The sequence below is a fragment of the Drosophila gunungcola genome, unplaced genomic scaffold (genome assembly GCF_025200985.1).
Source record: "Drosophila gunungcola strain Sukarami unplaced genomic scaffold, Dgunungcola_SK_2 000010F, whole genome shotgun sequence".
Taxonomy (NCBI): Eukaryota; Metazoa; Arthropoda; class Insecta; order Diptera; family Drosophilidae; genus Drosophila; species Drosophila gunungcola.
Window position 1 is genome coordinate 2,828,341 of NW_026453198.1, and position 23,802 is coordinate 2,852,142.

Sequence of the window (23,802 nt, forward strand, 5' to 3'; positions counted from 1 at the left end):
CCCTTCCGTCGGCTATTGATTTTGCGGTGTACAGAGGCATCCCGTGCAGCCACTTTGCTATTAAAGTAGCGATCGCAATTGGTCCCACAGTGGTTCCGAGATTGCTGAAGTATTTGCAGATAATTTAAAAATCGCTTAACTCCTTTTGACTTTGCAACAGGACCCGTGCTTTCCAGATTCCTTTGGGCCTTTAGTTTGCTATCCACTTTTTCCAAGATTTTAGCTATAGCTGCGTTTGACGAAGCACTTCCAGACCACCAGTTTGGCTTTCGTAGTCGCCATTGTGCTGTTAGTAGTAGTTAATCATAACTGGGTGCTCTGGAAGATCGTAAATACGGCTCAGCTGTCTTTTTTGATGTTCGACAGGCCTTTGACAGGGTTTGGCACTAAGGTGCCTAATAACACTTTTGATGTGCATAAAGTTAGCAGAACAACTTTTGAAATTTAAACTTTTTTCTTATCGATAATTTGCCGTTATTTATCCGTAAATTGTTTGTGAAAAAAAAAAAATTTTGCCGCTCAATTTTTTTAAAAATTATGAGATGTTCTGCTAACTTGATATCAACATAGCAAAACATCTTACTAGACTTGAACTTTTCCAAAAAAAGTTTGCTGGGAATTTGCCGTTATTTATCCGTAAATTATTCGAGAAAAAAAATTTGCCGCTCAATTTTTTGAAAAATTATGAGATGTTCTGCTAACTTGATATCAACTTAGCAAAACATCTTACTAAACTTGAACTTTTCCAAAAAAAATTTTGCTGGGAATTTGCCGTTATTCATCCGTAAATTATTCGTGAAAGAAAAAAAATTGGCGCTCCTGTTTTAAGGTTTTTTTTTTTTTAATAAACATAGTAGTTCTGCTAACTTTATATCAAGTTAGCAAAACATCTAACATCTAAACTTGAACTTTTGGGCTTCTCGATGGAACATTGCACTGAACGTCGAAAAAACGCAGCACGCCACATTTGCTCTCTGCCCTGGCCGTTCGCATGAAGCATGAAGACAAGGTGACCTACCTTGGTGTAACATTAGACATTAGGTATCCAGGTATGTTGGGACTCTTCAAGGCCATTGTCCTCCCGACGTTAAATTGAGGAATAACTTGCTGAGCACAGCTTGTAATTCATCTCCTAAAAGGGTTCAAACGTGAATAAATGTCGAAAATTGTGTGTTGTTTAAGGACACGGGAGTGCCGACGGTTACGGAGACACTTTTTATCTTTTTAAATCGATACAGAACCATCATAATGTGGCGTGTAAAATAAATAATTGACAAAAAAAAAACTAAAGCTTTGACAGCGTTTTCTCGAAACAACATTTAACAAGTTGAACGCTAAGATTTTACAAAGAGCTTTTATCCGATCGGTTTCTCGGTTTCTCTATGGTAGTACATGGGGTTTTTTGTTTTTTTAAGTGCAAAAAATAACTGTTTTAAACAGTTTTTTTCGCTTTATTTTTATTTTTTAAAATGCTGCATTTTTGCAAAATTGATAAAAAAAAAATCCTACGTACTTCGTATTGATATTATATATTAAAATTGCAGTAGAAACCTTACCGGCCATGGAAGGCTATCAGAAAAAGACGTCTATGGAAATCTACAGCCAAGCCGCAATATTGATTTGAAAAGCATTATATAAGAGTTGTATAATAAAGATATTTTTCAATAACTTTTATCGTTTTTTGTAAAAAAAATTCCCAAAATGTACTTTTTTTTAGCTCTATCGTGGTGTAACCCCTTAAATTTTGTACCCTGACCCTAAAATGAAACTATCCCTAATAATATAAATATTACTCGCTCGACAGGCTCATAGTCTAGGGGTTAGAGCGACTAGTCAGTAATTTAAGCCAAGCAAGATCAAAACCCGCTGCCGTCAGTAATTTTTTTTTATTTTTTTCACATTGTTATATTTATTTAGATCCGGTTTAATTCCCACCGAGAAACGGCTGAATAGAAATTAAGTTTTTTTTTAGATAGATACAGATACCTATCAGAATTTAATTATAAAACTGATATTATATCATTGGTAATTTATCGCACACTTTCATTTTCCAAGGTTTTCCAGTTGAAATTGGAATTTTCATATCCAAAAACAATAAATACATTATTACAATTGCAAATGCTTTATCACATAGGCAATATATATAACAAATATCTCTCAACATGCTGAAATTACAAATTCATCATGAACAAACATGTTTCATTTTTATAACATTTTCTTATTTTTAGAAAAGTTTTCCTTGTTTCAAAGCTATTTCGCCTAGATTTTAGAAAGAAACGTCATTAATTTTAGAAAAATGTACCCTATAATTTATGGTGAGTTTATAAGGAATCCTCTTGTCCATGTGATTTTCCTATCCTGCAGCTTGATCCTCATGAAGTTTTTGAAGAGATCGATGACGTCAACATCACCAAAGCACTCACTAGAAGCTGCAGCTAATCCATTTTCCATCCTAATGGAAATGTGCCGAGGTCATTCTTATACCTAAGCCTGGAAAACCAGAAAGCTATCTATCTTCATATCGTCCTATCAGTCTTTTGTCAATCTTGTCGAAATTACTGGAAAGACTTTTTCTGCGAAGACTACCAGTATTTTTTCATCTCATCAGTTCGGTTTTCGTAAGAATCACGGAACGTCGGAACAGTGTCATAGGCTAGAAGATAAAATCCTTACCTCTTTTGAAAAAATTCTTTCAAACAGGCCTTCGACAGATAAAGGCAAATTAAAATGGTCAAAATAAAATGGTCAATTCCCACTTCATTCTACTTATTCCTCAAGGACTGGCTAACCGATGGATTGTTTCATGTGCGTTGTGGAGAGTCACATTCACACTCTACTCCACTCAGCCGGTGTCCCCCAAGGAAGTGTGCTCGGACCAGTATTGTATACTCTTTTAACGGCAGATTTACCAGTCATTAATGACGAACCACTTCTGGTAGCTACTTACGCGGACGACACAGCATTCATTTCTACCTCAGACAACCGAACAGCTGCAACAATCTTATTACAGAGGCAACTGCTTATAGCTCATTGCTTCTCAGGTGAAATATCGAGGTAAACGCTGAGAAATCTTCAGATATTGTGTTCTCAATGAGAAGAGGTGACAATCCACCAGTATTTTTGAATGGAAATTAAATTCGAGTTCAGACATTATCAACGGCTCACATGATAGGCGCACATACAAGCCAAACGAAAGCAGCTCGACGTAAAAGTTAAAAAATGCATATACTTGACAGGAAATCCAAACTCTATCCGACCTGCTTTACAATGCCATTCTAAAGCCTATCTGGACGTACCACATTCACCTCTGGGGTACATCCGCAAAGTCCAATGTGAAGATAATACAAAGACTACAAAACAAGACACTACGTCTAATTGGAGGGGCCCATCCCTTCACCACAAACAAAAAAATCCATGAGTCCCTTTCCGTTTCAACAGTTTTTGAAGAAATAACACAATCACAGCAAGCTATCAATCCATCCCAACCAATCCATGCCATAAATCTTCTCAATAGCGTTTGCCCCAGAAGACTTAGTAGAATCTACCCTCTGGACCTACCTTTTCTCACTAGCATAAGAAACTAAGTTTGGGCTCAAAGCCGAAATGTAAGAACAAAATTTTTGAAAAGTTTGTTACCTATTAACTATTACTATTAAGTATCACTAAAAATGTAGTGATTTGGACAACAAAACAGATTATAAACAAATCAAAAAAAAAAAAAAATTGTATATATTTTTAAATTTTTTAAATAAAAATTTAAAACCAGTAAAATTTTTTTAAATTAAAATAAAAATTTTTCTAAAATTGAGGGCCAGTTGGTAATGGCTCCTTTTTATAAAGATTTTTCAAGTATACAGACGAAAAGTCTGATTTTTAGGGCGATTTTGGGTAAACATTTTTATGATTGTAAAAGGAAGCCTGACTAGATTGATTGCGCGAAACACTTATCACATCAATCTTCGGATCACTTGCCCATCTTACATCACTACTCTCTAAACTTTGATACCAACTAACTTTTAGTAAAACAGCTTGAATACAGAAAACATTTAAAAACCCATATTAACATTTACCGTAAAGAAAACCGCTCAGTAGGCTTCACAACACTCCACTCTGTATTATAACAGCTTTAAACCCTCCAACAGCAGTCGTGCTTCTATGTATATTGCTTCAGCGACAGTGTCAATCTCATAGATCACCGCCAAATCGGAAACAATATCCACTGTGAATAGCTAAATAAGTCACAGCTAAATTCACCAATCAAGAGTGAATCTTCATTACATACGCAAAGATTAGGCTCGCAGCAACGAAGAGAGGACAATTTCATGTGACTTCCACATAGAAAAGACCTGCAAAAAATTCATCTCCCCTAAATAAAGCCGGAAAGGAAAAGTTTTAACCTTTATGCCATCAAAATGCACAAATGAGGTTTATGCGAAAACAGGTAACCATTGAACAAGAAAATCGGTAAGCCTCCGAAATGCGAAATGAATTTAAACTACGCAAGTATTGTTCTGCTGCTTTTCTGGTTGTCACCTTAACTCTAAACAGTCAAACTTGCCCTCCACTATCTCTGTACAACGTCAATATTCCAGAGGTCACTGAATTAACATACCGAGAAACATGGGTTAGTAACTTGGAAATAATCCAGAGAGCACCACGGTACATACGGAATACAAATGTCCATAAAGATTTAAATATAAGATTAGGAGCGTAAACCGTCAACGACATCAGACGTATTTCATATTGCTCCGCCGTGTGATTATACATATAGGGAAATTAACCGAAATTTGATTTGAGAAACGGGGAGGCATGGTACGTGTGCCCATGATAATTATTAAATAGTGCTATCATGTGAAAGCGCATACTCTAAAAACATTTAAAACAAGAAAAAAAGCAAACTTTGGCAAGCCGAAGTTTATCTACAATTCAAGTTATTGAAAAAATTAAATATTCTTGAAAACATTAAAGTTATCTTTTACTTGCGTATATGTATATAAAAACATTGAAGATATGTTGATTTGCAACTTAATTATTCGATAGTTCCTAAGGCATCTATATGATATCGTTTTTCGATTTTTTAAAAGCGTAATTCTAATTTGTCAAATTATTAATAAGTCAAAAAGTATTTAAAAAAAACAAGAATGGAATCAAACTTCGGCGTGCCGAAGTTCATATACCCTTGCAGCTATTTCAAAAACTAAATACTCTTGAAAACGTTAAAATTATGATTTACTTGCGCGTATGTCTAAAAACATTGAAGCTATGATGATTTTCAGCTTAATTATTCGATAGTTCCTATGGCAGCTATACGATTGATCCTATGGGAGCTAAATGCTATAGTCGTCCGATTTTGATGAAATTAAAATCGTAATTCTGAAATATTTAACCATTACTATATCTCGAAGCACTAAAAAAAAAATTAAAAAACACCAAACTTATAATTTTTTTTAATTTATTTTTATGATTGTTCCTATGGGTTTTGATGAAATTTAAATCGTAACTCTGAAATAATTAACCATTTCTATGTGTCGAAGAACTAATTAAAAAATAGAAAAGTTATAATTTTTTTAAATTTATTTTTCCGATTGTTCCTATGGGAGCTATATGCTATAGTAGTCCGATCCGGCTCGTTCCGACTTATATACTACCTGCAATAGAAAGACAACTTTTGGGAAAGTTTCATGCAGATAGCTTTAAAACTGAGAGTCTAGTTTGCGTAGAAACGGACGGACAGACGGACGGACAGACGGACATGGCTAGATCGACTCTCCTAGTGATGCTGATCAAGAATATATATACTTTAAGGGTCAGAGATGTCTCCTTCACTGCGTTGCAAACTTCTGACTGAAATTATAATACCCTCTGCAAAAGTATAACCAAATAGAATAGTTACATAAAAAAATTTTTTTTTATATATTATTATTGTTTGCATGGGAGCTATATCATATATTCGTCCGGTTTTGTTGAAATTTAACCATTTCTATATGACTAAGAACTAACAAAAAATTTTAAAAACAGCAAAGTTATAATTTTTTTTATTTTTTTTTTCCGATTGTTCTTATGTGAGCTATATGCTTTAGTCGTCGGATCCGGCTGGTTCTGACTTATGTACAACCTGCAGTAGAAACACAACTTTTGGGAATGTTTCATGCAGACAGCTTTTAAACCAGTTTGCTTAAAAAAGGACGGACATTCTGACAAACGCTCAGACGGACATACGGACAGACGGACGGACAGACGGGCATGGCTAGATCGACTCTCCTAGTGATGCTGATCAAGAATATATATACTTTATAGGGCCGGAAATGTCTCCTTCACTGCGTTGCAGTGAAAAAACTTCTGACTGAAATTATAATACCCTCTGCAAGGGTACAAAAATAAACAAAATTCGGCAATAAGAACAAGAGGAACGACGCCTTTCGTCATTCAGAAATAACGCTTACTTCTCTATATAACGCTAACTTCTCTATACGAGCGGAGAAGCTATCAATACCAACAAAAACTGCAACACTAAAAACCGATACGGAGGGAGCACGCTCTCTTTAGCTCTTTCCCCTGAATTACTATGCTCAAGCGGACAAGACAAAAATAAGTCCAATGCCCGTCCCCCGACCCGTAGTACCTTATCAACGATCTGCTGACAACAACAACAACCAGCACCATAACAACGACAACAAAAACTACAGCTACCACATCAACTGCACCTACTCAGCGCCCAACATCGTCAGTTCTTTCTGTCAATCTCCTACTACCCCTACCAAACGACTCGAAAACTGCTAACGGAGCGTTACTACAAAACTGGAATTAATCGCTAATCCAAAAGGAAAACAAATACAACAAATGTAAACAAAACTGAAATCACTGTGCCAAACGATCCGCTGACTTAAAGCAGATTCTCGACTCTAATTCCAAGTCACAACCCATTTATATTCGTCAGGCAAATTGTGATGAACTGGTAAAAAAAATAACAGAACAAATTGGGGTAAATAAATTCCATGTCACGTCTATAAAAAGGGTAACCTAAATGAGACAAAAATACAAGTATACGAACAAGCTTATCGATCACTGGCCAAGTATCTCAACACCGGAAAAATAAATTACTACATTTACAAACTAAAAAATAGCAAAGGACTACAAGTCTATAAGACAACAGTCTAAATCGACGAGATACTTGCTGGACTAAATGAAAAAGGCTTTAATGTTAATGGGATTATGACACTACATTGTTGGCCCCATTCATTGCTCATATTTAGTTTTAACTATATGATTTTGCGTAAATGCGAGTAAGACAACTTATGACGATTCCAATAAGCAATGAATGAAAAAATTGTCAGAACCGATACCCGATAGTAAAAAATATGAACCGAATTTTGGTATAAAAATACCGTTCGATGAACTACCACCGGGGCCGATACATTAATTGTATCTAAATTTACAATTTGGCTCATTGATTGGAGGTGACGACAAAACGGAGTCAAAACACGAGGCTTAAATGTATACGAAATAATTTTTTACCATTTAAAGGTAACAACTGAAACTCTTTATACGTTAAAATTAGCGGGATAAACACAATATAATAAAGAAAACAATAAAGTTTGATTTTAACGTTTGAAAGGTACGGTGACCGTGATCTTATTACCAAAAAAATCCCAAGCAGTATACATATAGTTTTCTCTGTCTCTGGGCTTCAATGAATCTGTCCATGAATGAGACGAACAAAATAATGTCATACCCGTATAAAAAGGCTATGAACATAATAAATATAAATAAAGTTCCCCAACCAATGTTCAAAGTAGAGTTGAAGCATAAAAGTTCACCTTCAAAAAAATTAATTTCACCTAATCTACAAGCGGCAATATTTACTGCACCGTAGAATCACCGTGAGGAATCCCACAAACCAAATACACGATTTGCCAAGAATATGGACATACCAAAAACCTATTGCACTCTGCGCTACTCTCTCCAAATAGAACACGATATTCACTGTGGAAAGCTCAATCAGGCATATCGAAAGTAAATCGAAGAGAGGGCAAATACACTTGCCGTCCACCTAGAAAACGTCTTCAAACCACTTTAAGCAACAAATAGCTTTGAGCTTTCAATAATAAACAATCCTGAAGCTACTTCGCCTATCAAATTTCAATCAGATGAAGTAATAATAGTCATAAAGTCTCAAAAAATATAAAAATCGCCGGTTCACAATTTCATATCCCCTAAAATGATCATAGAATTGCCGAGCTGTGCCGTATCTTTGCTCACGGATAAGCTGCTCCAGCTGCTCCAGAATCGCATCAAGCAACACCTCCAGGCCCATGAGGCCATTACAATGCACCAATTTGGTTTTCGGCCCCTGTTGATCAAAGATGGCCTCTTCTCCATGACTGCTGCCTTCAAGCGGTCCAGTTGTTGGCAGTACAGGTCCGAATTGAGCGTTTGGCCGTAGGGGAGCAGCTCATAGTGGATTATTCCCTGCCAATCCCACCAAACACACAGAAGAACCTTCCTGGCCGTCAATCCAGGCTAGGTCACCGTCTGGGCCGCTTCACCGCTTTTTGCGCCTTACGTTTCCGTAAGTGACCCACTTTTCATCGCCAGTCACCATACGCTTCAAAAACAGGTCGATTTTGTTGCGATTTAGAAGCGATTCGCATGCGTCGATACGGTCAAAGATGTTTTTTGCGTCAATTCGTGTGGCACCCATATATCGAGCTTCTTAGTGACTCCAAGCTTTTTCAAATTGTGTATAACGGTTTGATGACTCATGCCCAGCTCTTAACCGATGCTACGCCTGCTACTATGGCGGTCGCTTTCGACTAATTCAGCGATTGTATCGCAATTTACGACGACATGCCTTCCGGAGAGTGGCGCATCTTCAACCACCTCTACACAAGACCGAAAACGTTGAAACCATCGTTGTGCGGTGGAAATGGAAACTGTATCGGGTCCATAAACTGCACAAATTTTATTGGCGGCTTGAGATGCATTTTTGCTTTTATCGTTGTAGTACTGTAAAATATGCCGTATTTTCTCTTTATTTTGCTCCATGATTGCGACGCGTTAACTCACGAACGACTTAAAAGAAAAGACAATCAATCATATATGATATATATAGTATGACCTGATGCGACGAATAAAACAAGAACTGCGCGCTTTCAGCGCCAACTAGCGAAAATACCGCAAGACTTTTTTGGCAACCTAATATATATATAAAATCTGTTAAAGACAAAATCAACAAGGTGAAAGCAGAGTATAAGGTCAAGATTCATGCTCATCTTGATAGACTTACGGTGACTTTAATTTGGAATAACAGCAGACACGACTCCGTCGAAGAGACGAAGAGACCAACCATAGTTTGACCATTTTGTAATAATTAATTGTAATAAATTAATTAAAAATACTATAAAATTACGAAAAAAGGCTTTATTCTCTAAGAGAGAAGATTCGATAAATAAATACGGATAAAACAAAAAGTTAAATTTATTATTTTTGGATGTATGTTTTATTTGATCTGCATTTTTGATCTGCAGAAAAAATTGCTGGATAAAATATTTTATTAAAAGTTTAGCCATTTTAGACTTAATTTTTGTGCATAGTATACATAGTGTGTCATATAGATTTTTTGATCGGATTCATTTATGGACTTAAGTCTTTGAAGACTTTCGAGCTTCTATAGTCTTACAGAGTCTTTATGCTTTGAGTTTCAGATGTGGTTTCTTGCAATCAAAGTATGTACCAGTTTTAGGCTACTGTTGTAAGTAAAAGTTATGAGGCTACATTCTTTTTCTTTTTTTTTACGCCTGCCTCTTTGTGCTGTTGCTGGAGGTGGGCTTACTGATATCCATAAAATCGCAATGTTAGCCACTCGTTTGTGACCTAATTAGGGACACTTGGTGCCAGCTCGGCCGTATTTGTTGTGGAATCTTTGAAAACAACTACCTCCCCTATATAACAAGAATAGGATAGGATTGTTTTTAATACATTCATAAAATAAACTCCGAAATTTGGTTTCTTATATTATGAGCTTTCTCTAAAAATTTGCGTTTTGGCTTAAATCACAAAACCAGTTGATTTGAATTTAATGAGAAGAGATTTCTGTGACCAATGTATACGTCTATTCTTTTAGGTTAATGTCATTAAATAATTTTTTTTTAATATTTCGCAATATCTTTAAAGTTATATGTCAGTCTCTTAAGTCTGTCCAATGCACTAAATTAATTTTTGTTATATTTATAGCTGACGCGGACGATTGGGGCAATGTTTATCCAAATATATCTGGAGATGGAGCTCTTGGTATGGTTATCAATCAAAAGGCGGATATATGCATTGGAGCAATGTACTCTTGGTCTGAAGTCTACACATATTTAGATCTCTCTATGTATCTTGTGCGTTCGGGAATAACTTGTCTTGTTCCAGCACCTTTGCGACAAGCTAGTTGGTACCTTCCTTTGGAGCCTTTCCAAGAAGCTCTATGGGCTGCAGTCCTGGTATGTCTATGTATGGAAACTTTAGGATTGGTTTTAGGCTTAAGAGGTGAGCAGGCACTATACCTAGCGGCAAGCGATAGAGACGGCTGGTGGATTTGTACAAAGTTCGGACTGTCTACGACATTTAAGCTTTTCGTATCTCAATCGGGAAGCAGCAAAGCTAGTTCTCTTACAGTTCGTGTGCTTCTTTTTGCCTGCTTTCTTAATGACTTAATCATTACAAGCATATATAGCGGCGGCCTTGCCAGTATATTGACAATTCCAAGTATGGAAGAGGCGGCCGACTCAGTCCATCGTTTGCGATCGCACCGATTACAATGGGCAGCTAACTCTGAGGCTTGGGTCTCAGCTATCAGAGGGTCTGAAGAGGTAAGTGTGTATATACATGGCGAATAGCAAAGCAAAACTTGTTGGAGTTGTACCTTTTTTTACAAGCCAATGGATCAGGATTTGTTAAACAATTTTCACATCTATAGCGACGATCAGCTACTTCAATTAGCCCAGGAGCAGCGAGTGCGCATTGGATTTACAGTTGAGCGTTTGCCCTTTGGTAATAAATCAAAAACCATTTCACAGAGAGGACCAACTTTTTTTTTGGTCCATTAGGTCATTTTGCCATCGGGAACTATTTGGTGCCTCAAGCGATTGATCAGTTAGTTATCATGCAGGATGACATATATTTCCAGTACACGGTCGCTTTTGTTCCCAGACTGTGGCCACTTCTTGAGCAATTCAATACTCTCATCTACAACTGGCATTCGTCTGGCCTCGACAAATACTGGGAATACCGTATAATAGCCGATAACCTAAATCTGAAGACACAACAACAAGTCGAGGAAACAATGTCCGGCAGAAAAGAAGACATTGGTCCTGTCATGCTTGGAATGTCTAACTTTGCTGGATTTTTAATTCTTTGGATATTGGGATCTGCTGTAGCCATATCTGTTTTTTGATCGAGCTACTTTATACGAAGTATACAAATACATTATAAATATAAAAAGACAAACTCAATGCATTGAATCTATATTTAATCAAAAATGTATATCTCACTAATGTATATCTCTCTAATCCTAGAAAACAAATTAATTTGTATTTATTTTTAACTTTGCAAATAAAGCTTTTCTTCAGCCAACTAAAACTTGTATTTTTAATTTGGAACAGCTGCACAATTTTGGTTTTGAGAGGTTTATATAACAGCACAATGTGAGCCTTTATGGAGACCGTAGAAGCAAAACGTTGAGCAGGAGTGCACATTTGTTTTTGTTATTGCACACATTATAGGGGGATGTCAATGTCGTCACAAGTCGCTATACACTAACAATGCACTATGAGCCCAACAATTACTTTTGATGGCCAAAATTAAACACTCGCTTATTTTCAAATATATTGTTAGGGATTTCCAAAAACCAACCTGTTTTATTTCTCCAAAATTTGTTCCAAGATGCTTACTCTAGTCTTCTGAACATTCTGCCAAGGGCCGGCAAGATTAGGTGTATGGATTATTAGTTACATAAATGGTATACATTGTTATTTTATCTTTATTTTTCGATTAATTTTATTATGCAGCTAACTTATTAATTTAACACCTTTGCAACGGCCGAAGTTCTATGGCTTTATTTTTTTGCAATTTCATATTTATTTACGTTACACAAAACTATGTCGGACAGGTATTTATAAGATAAGATATTGAGCATATGGATTGCCTTCGTACATTTATTTTTATTATAAAATATACAGCTAAAATTATTATAATTAAAATTGCCAACAATAACGATGTATGACCACTAAGATAATGGAAATCTAATTGATGTTATTTTAAGGTTTGTGTTTTCAAATCAATTATTGGGTTTTTATAAGTTTTTAATCTCTATTGTATGATTAATTATCGATGTGCCTAAGTCAATAAGTTTTTAATCTCTATTGTATGATTAATTATCGCTGTACCTTACGGGTTCCAAACCACTTTAGGTATTTCTTTTATCTCACCTATATATGACAAGGACAGTGTCCTTTGATCTTCTATCTGAATACTGTGATGAGCAACCGTCGCAAACTCTTTTTTTTATTGCCACCTTTGACACTTATTAAGAGTCGATTAAGCCATTAGATGATAAGCATATATATTGAAATTGTAGACTTAGTACTGCGAATCTACTGTAATCATGCGTTCATCCAATTTAACTGCTACTGGGATAATTCTATAATGCACTGAAGCATGTCTACCAAACAAAGGTATTTTCGCATTGATTATTAAATTTTTAAGCACAAATAATCCCCTAGCCGTTAGTAAAGAACCTCTTTTAATTCTGTACCTTTTATTTTCACTGGCAAAACTAAATTCCCAGACGAATTGTAATTTATTTTTGAAATTGAACTTTTTAACTATCTTTGTCTTAATATGTTATTATTAATTATTATTGATAATGTTACTTAGTTGTTTTGTTATTATGAAGAAGTCAACAGGCCCCTTGTTCACATAATAAGATTCTTGCAATACAGCCTTCATGTTCTCAATTATTTATTCATTCCTTTAAAGTTTAAGCTAACTTCATCAGTTATTCTTTTCAAAATGTTAGTCGTATAATCGACTAAGGTTTGTTTCCTACTTAAGTCATTAAGGGATGGTTTGCAAAAAAAAATGTTTTCTGATAATATTTTATATAAAATACTACATCTTAGGAATATCCAGTGAAAATTTCCTGTCGATAGCGTAATCGTGATCAAGGCAAGTTTGCGGTATGTAATCAATTTTAGACGCGTTTTCTCAAAACTACGTTTTTTAAGTCGGTGCGTAACGTGAAAAAAGTAATAATCAGATCTAAAAAATTTTCACACATCCTTTAAACAGTAAATACTTGCGGATAAACTAAAGTTTTGTTAAGTTTTTTTTAGTATTTTTACAGGCAATAATAGGCTTATTTTTTATGTAAAAATGGTACCTCCGACTTTAAAACCGCGCCAATTTCAATTTAATTTCGTTCATCCGCACAATAAACAAATATATATTATATATAGTGACATATCCATAATCCCATATAACTCTTAGGCACATGTCCACACGCCTACACACACATACACCCTTAGTACCCCAATCAGCCAATATCTAATTGCAAATGTACCCAAGCCTTAGACTAAACAATCGGATTGAGTGGCTGGTGCATTATCAATCAACAATCCAAAGGGCAATTAGAAAACTCACTCAACTAACGCCAACTCCACTCATAGAAAGCTCTAAAGCTCAAAACCGAGGTATGATCGTCAAATAAGTTTAAGTTAAGAAGCGAGTTCAGTTTGAGACCTTAAACAATTAGGACGTGTTCTTCCAAATAATAATTGTACTAGTTGATAAATAAAATTAAATAAAGTTTTTTTTTATGTAAAACTTATAGTACGAATATTTAATTGGCGCAGTCGGTAGGATTTCAAGTGAAAAGTTAAACGTCGGTTTAAACTAGTCTTAGGGATTATACTACACAACTAGTATATCCTGACCAGTACGAATAAATCAGAAATCGTTTAAAAACACAAGTGAAATCCGCAAAAGACTCTACGTGCAAATCGTCGCGTAAACCAGTGAAAAAATCCAATTCGGTCAATACCACTAAAATTTAAAGTGAAATATTGAAAACCTCATAAAAACATAAAAATCCAATTCGGTCAATATCGCTTAAATAAATAATTTAAAGTGAAATATTGAAACTTTAACAAAAACCAGAATGGCAAACCCAATCCAATTATCGGAGATCCATTTGAAACAACTAATTGGTCAAATTAAAGAGTTGCCCTACTTTGATGGCAATCCCGCCGACCTAGGTGGTCGAATACCTACTACAGCTATATCCATCTCAGGATGCCCGACAAGTTCACATAATTTATGGAGCCATCGAACGGACCTTCGTGGACACCGCCAAAGCCGTTATTTCAGAAGAAAAAAATGTGAATTGGTTGTCCACAAAAGCAGCCCTAATCCGAGCATTCAAGGATCACAGACCTTTAAAGACCTCGTAGCTATCATCCATCAGACGACCTACAAATGAAGCATCAGTAAGTTCGTAGACAAACTAAAGAAAAAACCTGCAAATATAATTAATAAGTTAGAATTAGAAACAGACCCCACAGACAAAACAATTTACACTGCAGCTTTGAATAAAATTATTAGAAATTGCATAGAAAGGAAACTTCCCGACAGATTATATAATGCTTTATCAAAAAGGGATATTTCCACCATTAATAATTTGAAAGAAACAGCAATGGTGTTAGGACATTGGGATGCGGATCCTTTTGAAAGCTATATACCTGTGCGTCATGATAGTCGTAGGAATTCCGGAAATTCTCACCAAAATTACTACTATCAAAAACACAGCTCCAATTTACCAATTCAAATTCAAATTCAAATTCAATTCAAATTCAAATTCAAATTCAAATACAAATTCAAATTCAAATTCAACAAATGCTTAGTCTTCGTCAAACCAAAATCGCATTCAACAAGAGTTTAGAAATTCTCTAGCCCAAGGTAGAGCCCAAAATTCATTAAATTACCAAGCTTCAACATCAAACCATTCTCCAAATGCTCCGATAAAAAGACAAAGAGAAAGTGAGAGTACACAAATTAGAATGGATGTAAATTTTCAGCAAACAGCCTCGGAGCCCGAAAATACTACCCTTATGTTAGAGTAATCATAAAGGGTAAAATTCTAAAACCTCGAAGTCAACGATGAAAATTTAAAAGTTTATACTATAAACGGATCGATGGAATTAAATAAAAGCGTTATGATAAAACCAAGTAAAATTTGCCCAGTAGAACAGAAATTCTATTTACATAAATTTTCAGACAATTATGATGTTCTAATGGGAAGGGATTATCTTAAAGGTTGTAAAGCTAAGATTAATTTTGATGATGGAACAATAACTTTAGGTGAAAGATAAATTAACAGTCATGTATGGTGACGATGATAAAAAGGATAAGACCGCAATAAACTGCCTTAATCCTATATCATCAGAAAAGAAAGGTGGAAAGGATAAGACCGCCGTAAAACGCCTTAATCTCAAATCAGCAAAGAAGGAAAAGATTGAAGAGGATGAGACCGCAGTAAAATGCCTCAATCCACCCTAATCTGAGGATCAATCTTTTACTTTCGCCATTGAAAACGAACTTCGGGAATGCAATGAATTTAGATTAGAGCATTTAAACGAAGAGGAAAAAGAATGTTTGAAAAAAGTCTTATTTGAATATAATGACATTCAGTGCAAAGAAGGTGAAAATCTGACTTTCACAAGTACGATCAAACATTCTATCCAAACCAAACATGAGGACCCTATTTATAAGAAACCCTATAAGTACCCTCAATCATTCAATGATGAAGTCAATAAACAAATGAACGAAATGATAGATCAGGGAATAATTCGTAAATCGAAATCTCCTTACTGTTCACCCTTCTGGATGGTTCCTAAGAAAGCTGACGCTTCAGGGAAACCAAAGTTCAGAGTAGTAATAGACTACAGAAGTTTAAATGAAATAATAATTAATGACATATTCCCAATACCCAGATTGGTTGAAATATAAGATAAATTGGGAAGATTTCAATATTTCACTACAATTAATTTAGCTAAAGGATTCCATCAAATTCAAATGGACTCTGAATCAATTGCCAAAACAGCATTCTCCACAAATAATGGTCATTACGAATATACACGTATGCCATTCGGACTTAAAAACGCGCCCGCCACCTTCCAAAGATGTGTGAACAATTTACTAGAAGACTTAACTTGAAGAGATTGTTTAGTTTACTTAAATGATATAATAATTTTTTCCACTTAATTGGAAGAACATATTTTATCATTGAGAAAAGTATTTGGAAGACTTCGAGATGCAAATTTAAAATTACAACTAGATAAATGCGAATTTATGAGAAAAGAAACAGAATTTCTAGTTCATGTAGTTACCACAACAGGCATAAAACCAAATCCCAAAAAGATTAGTGCAATTAAAAATTTACCAAAAACGCCAAAAGAAATAAAATCATTTTTAGGACTATGTGGATTCTATAGGAAATTTATAGCAAACTTTGCAAACGTAGTTAAACCCATGACCATGAAATTGAAAAAAGGTGCCACAATAAACACTAAAGAAAAATCATACATTGATGCATTTGAAAAAATGAAAATTTTAATCACCTCTGACCACATATTAATTCATCCCGACTTTGATAAAACATTTTCTGTAACTACAGATGCTAGCAACATAGCTATAGGAGCAGTTCTATCACAAAACCATAAACCAATATGTTATGCTAGCCGAACATTAAATGAACATGAAATTAATTATTCAACAATAGAAAAAGAAAGAACCAAGGAACCAAATAACTACAAAGATGGAAGATTAAATTAAATGAATTCGATTATCAGATAAAAAATTTACCAGGAAAAGAAAATTATGTTGCCGAAGCACTATCAAGGTTAAAATAGAAGAAAATGTGTTCGAAGACATCCCCGAAGAAAATTTATTAGGAGAAACTGCAAATAGCATAGATGCAACGGTGCATAGCGCAAATGAAGATAATCAGAATAACATTGCAATAACAGAAAGACCAATCAACTATTATTCTCGAGAGATCGAATTTATTAAGGGAAATGAAGAAATTAGAGATATACAACATTTTTTTCATAAGCTAAAAATCAAAATAACTTACATAAACATGTCAAACACCTTCGCAAAAGATATCATCAAGGAATATTTGTGCACAAAAAAAAGTGCATTGTACTTTCATGATGATTCAGATTTTCTCATATTCCAACAAGCATATCTAGAAATAGTCAATCCAAATTATTTAACAAAAGTAGTAAGATGCATCAAAAAGTTAGAAGATATCCTCACTTATGCAGAATTCAAAGAAAAAATATTAAAAAGACATAAAGCATTTATGGGTGTAGCCTTACACAATTGGTTAATTTCAGAAGGAGTACAAATTCAAGTAACTACGAGCAAAAACGGTATATCTGATATAGAAAGGAAACAGACATAGAAAACAAGTATACTAAGTTCGAATTAATTCTTTACATTTATAATCACAAAACTAAACATAATGCGACGAATAGAATACCAGCTGACATATTCATGTATGCAGGAAGTCCCAAATATATTACACAAGAAAGAAAAACGAAAAAGATTGACAGGCTAAATGAGAAACGACATGATTTTGAAATAGACACAAGATTTAGACAATCACCATTAGTAAAGTCGAAAACTACAAACCCATTTAAAAAAAAGGAAGTCTGAAGAAAATAGACGATAAACATTTTGAAGAAACTATACCTCTATTAGTAAGATAACTCATTATAAATCAAAGTTTAAAAAGAAAAAAAAAATTAATAAAAGTAAATACGATAATTCCAGGGAAGCAGAAGGAAACCAAAGAGCACAACAATCTGCTTAAGATTATCACTCTGTCAATAATTTTCTTGACTATAACTAAAAAGGCAGTGGGACAAAACATTGAGATAAATCCGATTAAGCCCAAAATGGATACCTTGTATTCAAAACCGAGTCAATAGATATTCCAACCAATTTTGAATATCATTATTAAGGCATTAACATAACCAAAACTGAACAAATATTTGAAAGTCTTTTAAAAGAAGCAAATGAAATTAATGACATTTTAGAAATTCGTTATTTAGCTGAAAAACTCAAAAGAGAAATAAATTTAATTAAACTAGCCAAACGTATCAAACGAGGATTATTTAATATTATTGGCACAACTTACAAATATTTATTCGGAACATTAGATCAAGATGATAAGGAAGAGTTAGAGCAGAAAATAAATAACCTATCAGAAAAAAAATATACAAAACACAGATTTAAATAAGATTATTGATGTAATAAATAATGGCATTGAAGTTATTAATAAGTTAAGAGAAGATGATGAAAGGGAACAGCAAGCTAGTGTTTTAATATTTAACTTACAACATTTTACGAAATACATAGAGGATATTGAGTTGGGAATGCAGTTGACGAGACTTGGTATATTTAATCCAAAATTATTAAAACATGATGATGTAACAAGAATAAGTTCTGAGAAATTGTTGAAAATTAAAACTTACACTTGGCTACAGAAATCATAAAAGCACCAATTTTTGAAATAATTCCGTATCCAGATGATAATAATACCATTCAAATAGAAAATATATTTGATAAGTATTACCTTCATGAAGAAAAAGTATTTAATAAAGAAACAGGAAACGAAGTATTCGATGAATGTATAAATGGATAAATCAAACAAGAATTCACAAGCTGTAAATATATCAAAACACATAAAAATTTCCAAATTAATTATGTTGAACCAAATATTTTTTTGACATGGAATATCCCTAAAACAATTTTAAATCAAAATTGCATTAATAAAGAAATTTTATATTTGGTAATAATTTTATTAAAATTCTTAATTGTTCAGTACAGCTCGATGAACTCATACTTTCAAATAATAATTTAGAATATACACAAAGCATTTATATAAACAATAAGGTAACAAAATTAGAACCGCTGTCATATATCCAAACAAAAGAAATTATAAAAGCACATACAAAATATAATAATGTATTTCAAATAATAACAGCATCTACTTTTGTAATTACAATCATAAGCATATTATTGTATCTATTCTATAAGTTTAAGAACACACCAAGAAAATTAATTGTAAAATCTGTAAAACCAACGGAAGAAACACCAAAAAGTACAGAAATTGTAAACGACCTACCAAACTCAGTTAAGATAGAAGAAAATATAATGTTATATCCAACCCTTTCAACCTGAGGACAGGCCAAATTTAAAGAATGGGGGAGTGACATATCCATAATCCCATATAACTCTTATGCACATGTCCACACGCCTACACACACATACACCCTTAGTACCCCAATCAGCCAATATCTAATTGCAAATGTACCCAAGCCTTAGACTAAACAATCGGATTGAGTGGCTGGTGCATTATCAATCAACAATCCAAATATACACGTATGCCATTCGGACTTAAAAACGCGCCCGCCACCTTCCAAAGATGTGTGAACAATTTACTAGAAGACTTAACTTGAAGAGATTGTTTAGTTTACTTAAATGATATAATAATTTTTTCCACTTAATTGGAAGAACATATTTTATCATTGAGAAAAGTATTTGGAAGACTTCGAGATGCAAATTTAAAATTACAACTAGATAAATGCGAATTTATGAGAAAAGAAACAGAATTTCTAGTTCATGTAGTTACCACAACAGGCATAAAACCAAATCCCAAAAAGATTAGTGCAATTAAAAATTTACCAAAAACGCCAAAAGAAATAAAATCATTTTTAGGACTATGTGGATTCTATAGGAAATTTATAGCAAACTTTGCAAACGTAGTTAAACCCATGACCATGAAATTGAAAAAAGGTGCCACAATAAACACTAAAGAAAAATCATACATTGATGCATTTGAAAAAATGAAAATTTTAATCACCTCTGACCACATATTAATTCATCCCGACTTTGATAAAACATTTTCTGTAACTACAGATGCTAGCAACATAGCTATAGGAGCAGTTCTATCACAAAACCATAAACCAATATGTTATGCTAGCCGAACATTAAATGAACATGAAATTAATTATTCAACAATAGAAAAAGAAAGAACCAAGGAACCAAATAACTACAAAGATGGAAGATTAAATTAAATGAATTCGATTATCAGATAAAAAATTTACCAGGAAAAGAAAATTATGTTGCCGAAGCACTATCAAGGTTAAAATAGAAGAAAATGTGTTCGAAGACATCCCCGAAGAAAATTTATTAGGAGAAACTGCAAATAGCATAGATGCAACGGTGCATAGCGCAAATGAAGATAATCAGAATAACATTGCAATAACAGAAAGACCAATCAACTATTATTCTCGAGAGATCGAATTTATTAAGGGAAATGAAGAAATTAGAGATATACAACATTTTTTTCATAAGCTAAAAATCAAAATAACTTACATAAACATGTCAAACACCTTCGCAAAAGATATCATCAAGGAATATTTGTGCACAAAAAAAAGTGCATTGTACTTTCATGATGATTCAGATTTTCTCATATTCCAACAAGCATATCTAGAAATAGTCAATCCAAATTATTTAACAAAAGTAGTAAGATGCATCAAAAAGTTAGAAGATATCCTCACTTATGCAGAATTCAAAGAAAAAATATTAAAAAGACATAAAGCATTTATGGGTGTAGCCTTACACAATTGGTTAATTTCAGAAGGAGTACAAATTCAAGTAACTACGAGCAAAAACGGTATATCTGATATAGAAAGGAAACAGACATAGAAAACAAGTATACTAAGTTCGAATTAATTCTTTACATTTATAATCACAAAACTAAACATAATGCGACGAATAGAATACCAGCTGACATATTCATGTATGCAGGAAGTCCCAAATATATTACACAAGAAAGAAAAACGAAAAAGATTGACAGGCTAAATGAGAAACGACATGATTTTGAAATAGACACAAGATTTAGACAATCACCATTAGTAAAGTCGAAAACTACAAACCCATTTAAAAAAAAGGAAGTCTGAAGAAAATAGACGATAAACATTTTGAAGAAACTATACCTCTATTAGTAAGATAACTCATTATAAATCAAAGTTTAAAAAGAAAAAAAAAATTAATAAAAGTAAATACGATAATTCCAGGGAAGCAGAAGGAAACCAAAGAGCACAACAATCTGCTTAAGATTATCACTCTGTCAATAATTTTATTGACTATAACTAAAAAGGCAGTGGGACAAAACATTGAGATAAATCCGATTAAAGCCCAAAATGGATACCTTGTATTCAAAACCGAGTCAATAGGTATTCCAACCAATTTTGAATATCATTATTAAGGCATTAACATAACCAAAACTGAACAAATATTTGAAAGTCTTTTAAAAGAAGCAAATGAAATTAATGACATTTTAGAAATTCGTTATTTAGCTGAAAAACTCAAAAGAGAAATAAATTTAATTAAACTAGCCAAACGTATCAAACGAGGATTATTTAATATTATTGGCACAACTTACAAATATTTATTCGGAACATTAGATCAAGATGATAAGGAAGAGTTAGAGCAGAAAATAAATAACCTATCAGAAAAAAAATATACAAAACACAGATTTAAATATGATTATTGATGTAATAAATAATGGCATTGAAGTTATTAATAAGTTAAGAGAAGATGATGAAAGGGAACAACAAGCTAGTGTTTTAATATTTAACTTACAACATTTTACGAAATACATAGAGGATATTGAGTTGGGAATGCAGTTGACGAGACTTGGTATATTTAATCCAAAATTATTAAAACATGATGATTTAACAAGAATAAGTTCTGAGAAATTGTTGAAAATTAAAACTTACACTTGGCTACAGAAATCATAAAAGCACCAATTTTTGAAATAATTCCGTATCCAGATGATAATAATACCATTCAAATAGAAAATATATTTGATAAGTATTACCTTCATGAAGAAAAAGTATTTAATAAAGAAACAGGAAACGAAGTATTCGATGAATGTATAAATGGATAAATCAAACAAGAATTCACAAGCTGTAAATATATCAAAACACATAAAAATTTCCAAATTAATTATGTTGAACCAAATATTTTTTTGACATGGAATATCCCTAAAACAATTTTAAATCAAAATTGCATTAATAAAGAAATTTCTATATTTGGTAATAATTTTATTAAAATTCTTAATTGTTCAGTACAGCTCGATGAACTCATACTTTCAAATAATAATTTAGAATATACACAAAGCATTTATATAAACAATAAGGTAACAAAATTAGAACCGCTGTCATATATCCAAACAAAAGAAATTATAAAGCACATACAAAATATAATAATGTATTTCAAATAATAACAGCATCTACTTTTGTAATTACAATCATAAGCATATTATTGTATCTATTCTATAAGTTTAAGAACACACCAAGAAAATTAATTGTAAAATCTGTAAAACCAACGGAAGAAACACCAAAAAGAACAGAAATTGTAAACGACCTACCAAACTCAGTTAAGATAGAAGAAAATATAATGTTATATCCAACCCTTTCAACCTGAGGACAGGCCAAATTTAAATAATGGGGGAGTGACATATCCATAATCCCATATAACTCTTATGCACATGTCCACACGCCTACACACACATACACCCTTAGTACCCCAATCAGCCAATATCTAATTGCAAATGTACCCAAGCCTTAGACTAAACAATCGGATTGAGTGGCTGGTGCATTATCAATCAACAATCCAAAGGGCAATTAGAAAACTCACTCAATTAACGCCAACACCACTCATAGAAAGCTCTAAAGCTCAAAGCCGAAATATGATCGTCAAAGAAGTTTAAGTTAAGAAGCGAGTTCAGTTTGAGACCTAAAACAATTAAGACGTGTTCTTCCAAATAATAATTGTACTAGTTGATAAATAAAATTAAATAAAGTTTTTTTTTATGTAAAACTTATAGTACGAATATTTAATTATATATATATATATTTAAATTTATTTTATTTTTATAATATCACTGTGAGTCCAGGCTTTAAGCATTGCAAGTTCCACTTTTTTGAAGAAACTCCGACCGACCGCCGCACCGGGATAAATAATAAATATTAAAAAATATGTATATATGGCCCCGGGAGTTCCGTTAGTACGAATTACTTCCAGGACGACGTAAAAAACTATTTTGATGATTTATTTAGTATTATTATATTTGATTAATTAACAAACTGAGTGTTGTGTGTTATTTTAAACTTTAATGAATTTACAAAGTGGAGTGTGCCTCTGTGGACTGCTTTGCTTAAGATTTCGGCATCGAGTGACTTTATTAGAGCTTCTCGTTCCTGATCTGTTACCCTCACGCATACATTAGCGATCTTTGTCTGTGTTGTCAGAACCGACGTCCACTCCGTATATTTCTTCTTCTTCTTGCTCTTCTGGTTTGTTTCTGATTCCTACATTCGGACCTCCTGACGTGGTGTTCGTCCCGAACTCCTTCATAAACTTAGATACTGTGGAAGTTTTCAAAGGTCCTTCGCTATCTTTCACTTTCTCCACATCATACCTGCCATGCTTGTGAACTTTGACGACCTTATAGGGACCAAGATACTTTCCTTTCAACTTTAAACCCACCCCATACTGTGTACGCTTAATCGCAACTAAGTCATTGACTTTGTATAGATATTGTTTATTAGCTGCTGCCCTCTACCCACGTGTTTGTACCAACTTCCTGGATTTTCTAGGCTCATCTTTGACAACATTGCA

The 23,802-nt window shown here is 33.5% G+C and overlaps 1 protein-coding gene across 2 annotated transcripts in view; it reads left to right on the forward strand.

Annotated features, from left to right (window-relative positions):
- LOC128263665 (uncharacterized) overlaps positions 1-11,528 on the forward strand; it is a 72,872-nt gene extending 61,344 nt beyond the window's left edge. The window contains exons 1-4 of one of the 2 annotated variants that reach the window (XM_052998739.1): positions 10,343-10,530; positions 10,709-10,853; positions 10,920-11,034; positions 11,091-11,528. In XM_052998739.1, coding sequence (XP_052854699.1) covers positions 10,469-10,530; positions 10,709-10,853; positions 10,920-11,034; positions 11,091-11,437 — 669 coding nt within the window. In that variant the 5' untranslated portion in view covers positions 10,343-10,468 and the 3' untranslated portion in view covers positions 11,438-11,528. Of the gene's footprint in view, positions 1-10,233; positions 10,854-10,919; positions 11,035-11,090 lie in introns of those variants that run through there. The other variant, XM_052998737.1, reaches the window with a different exon arrangement.
- The last annotated feature ends 12,274 nt before the right edge of the window (positions 11,529-23,802 follow it).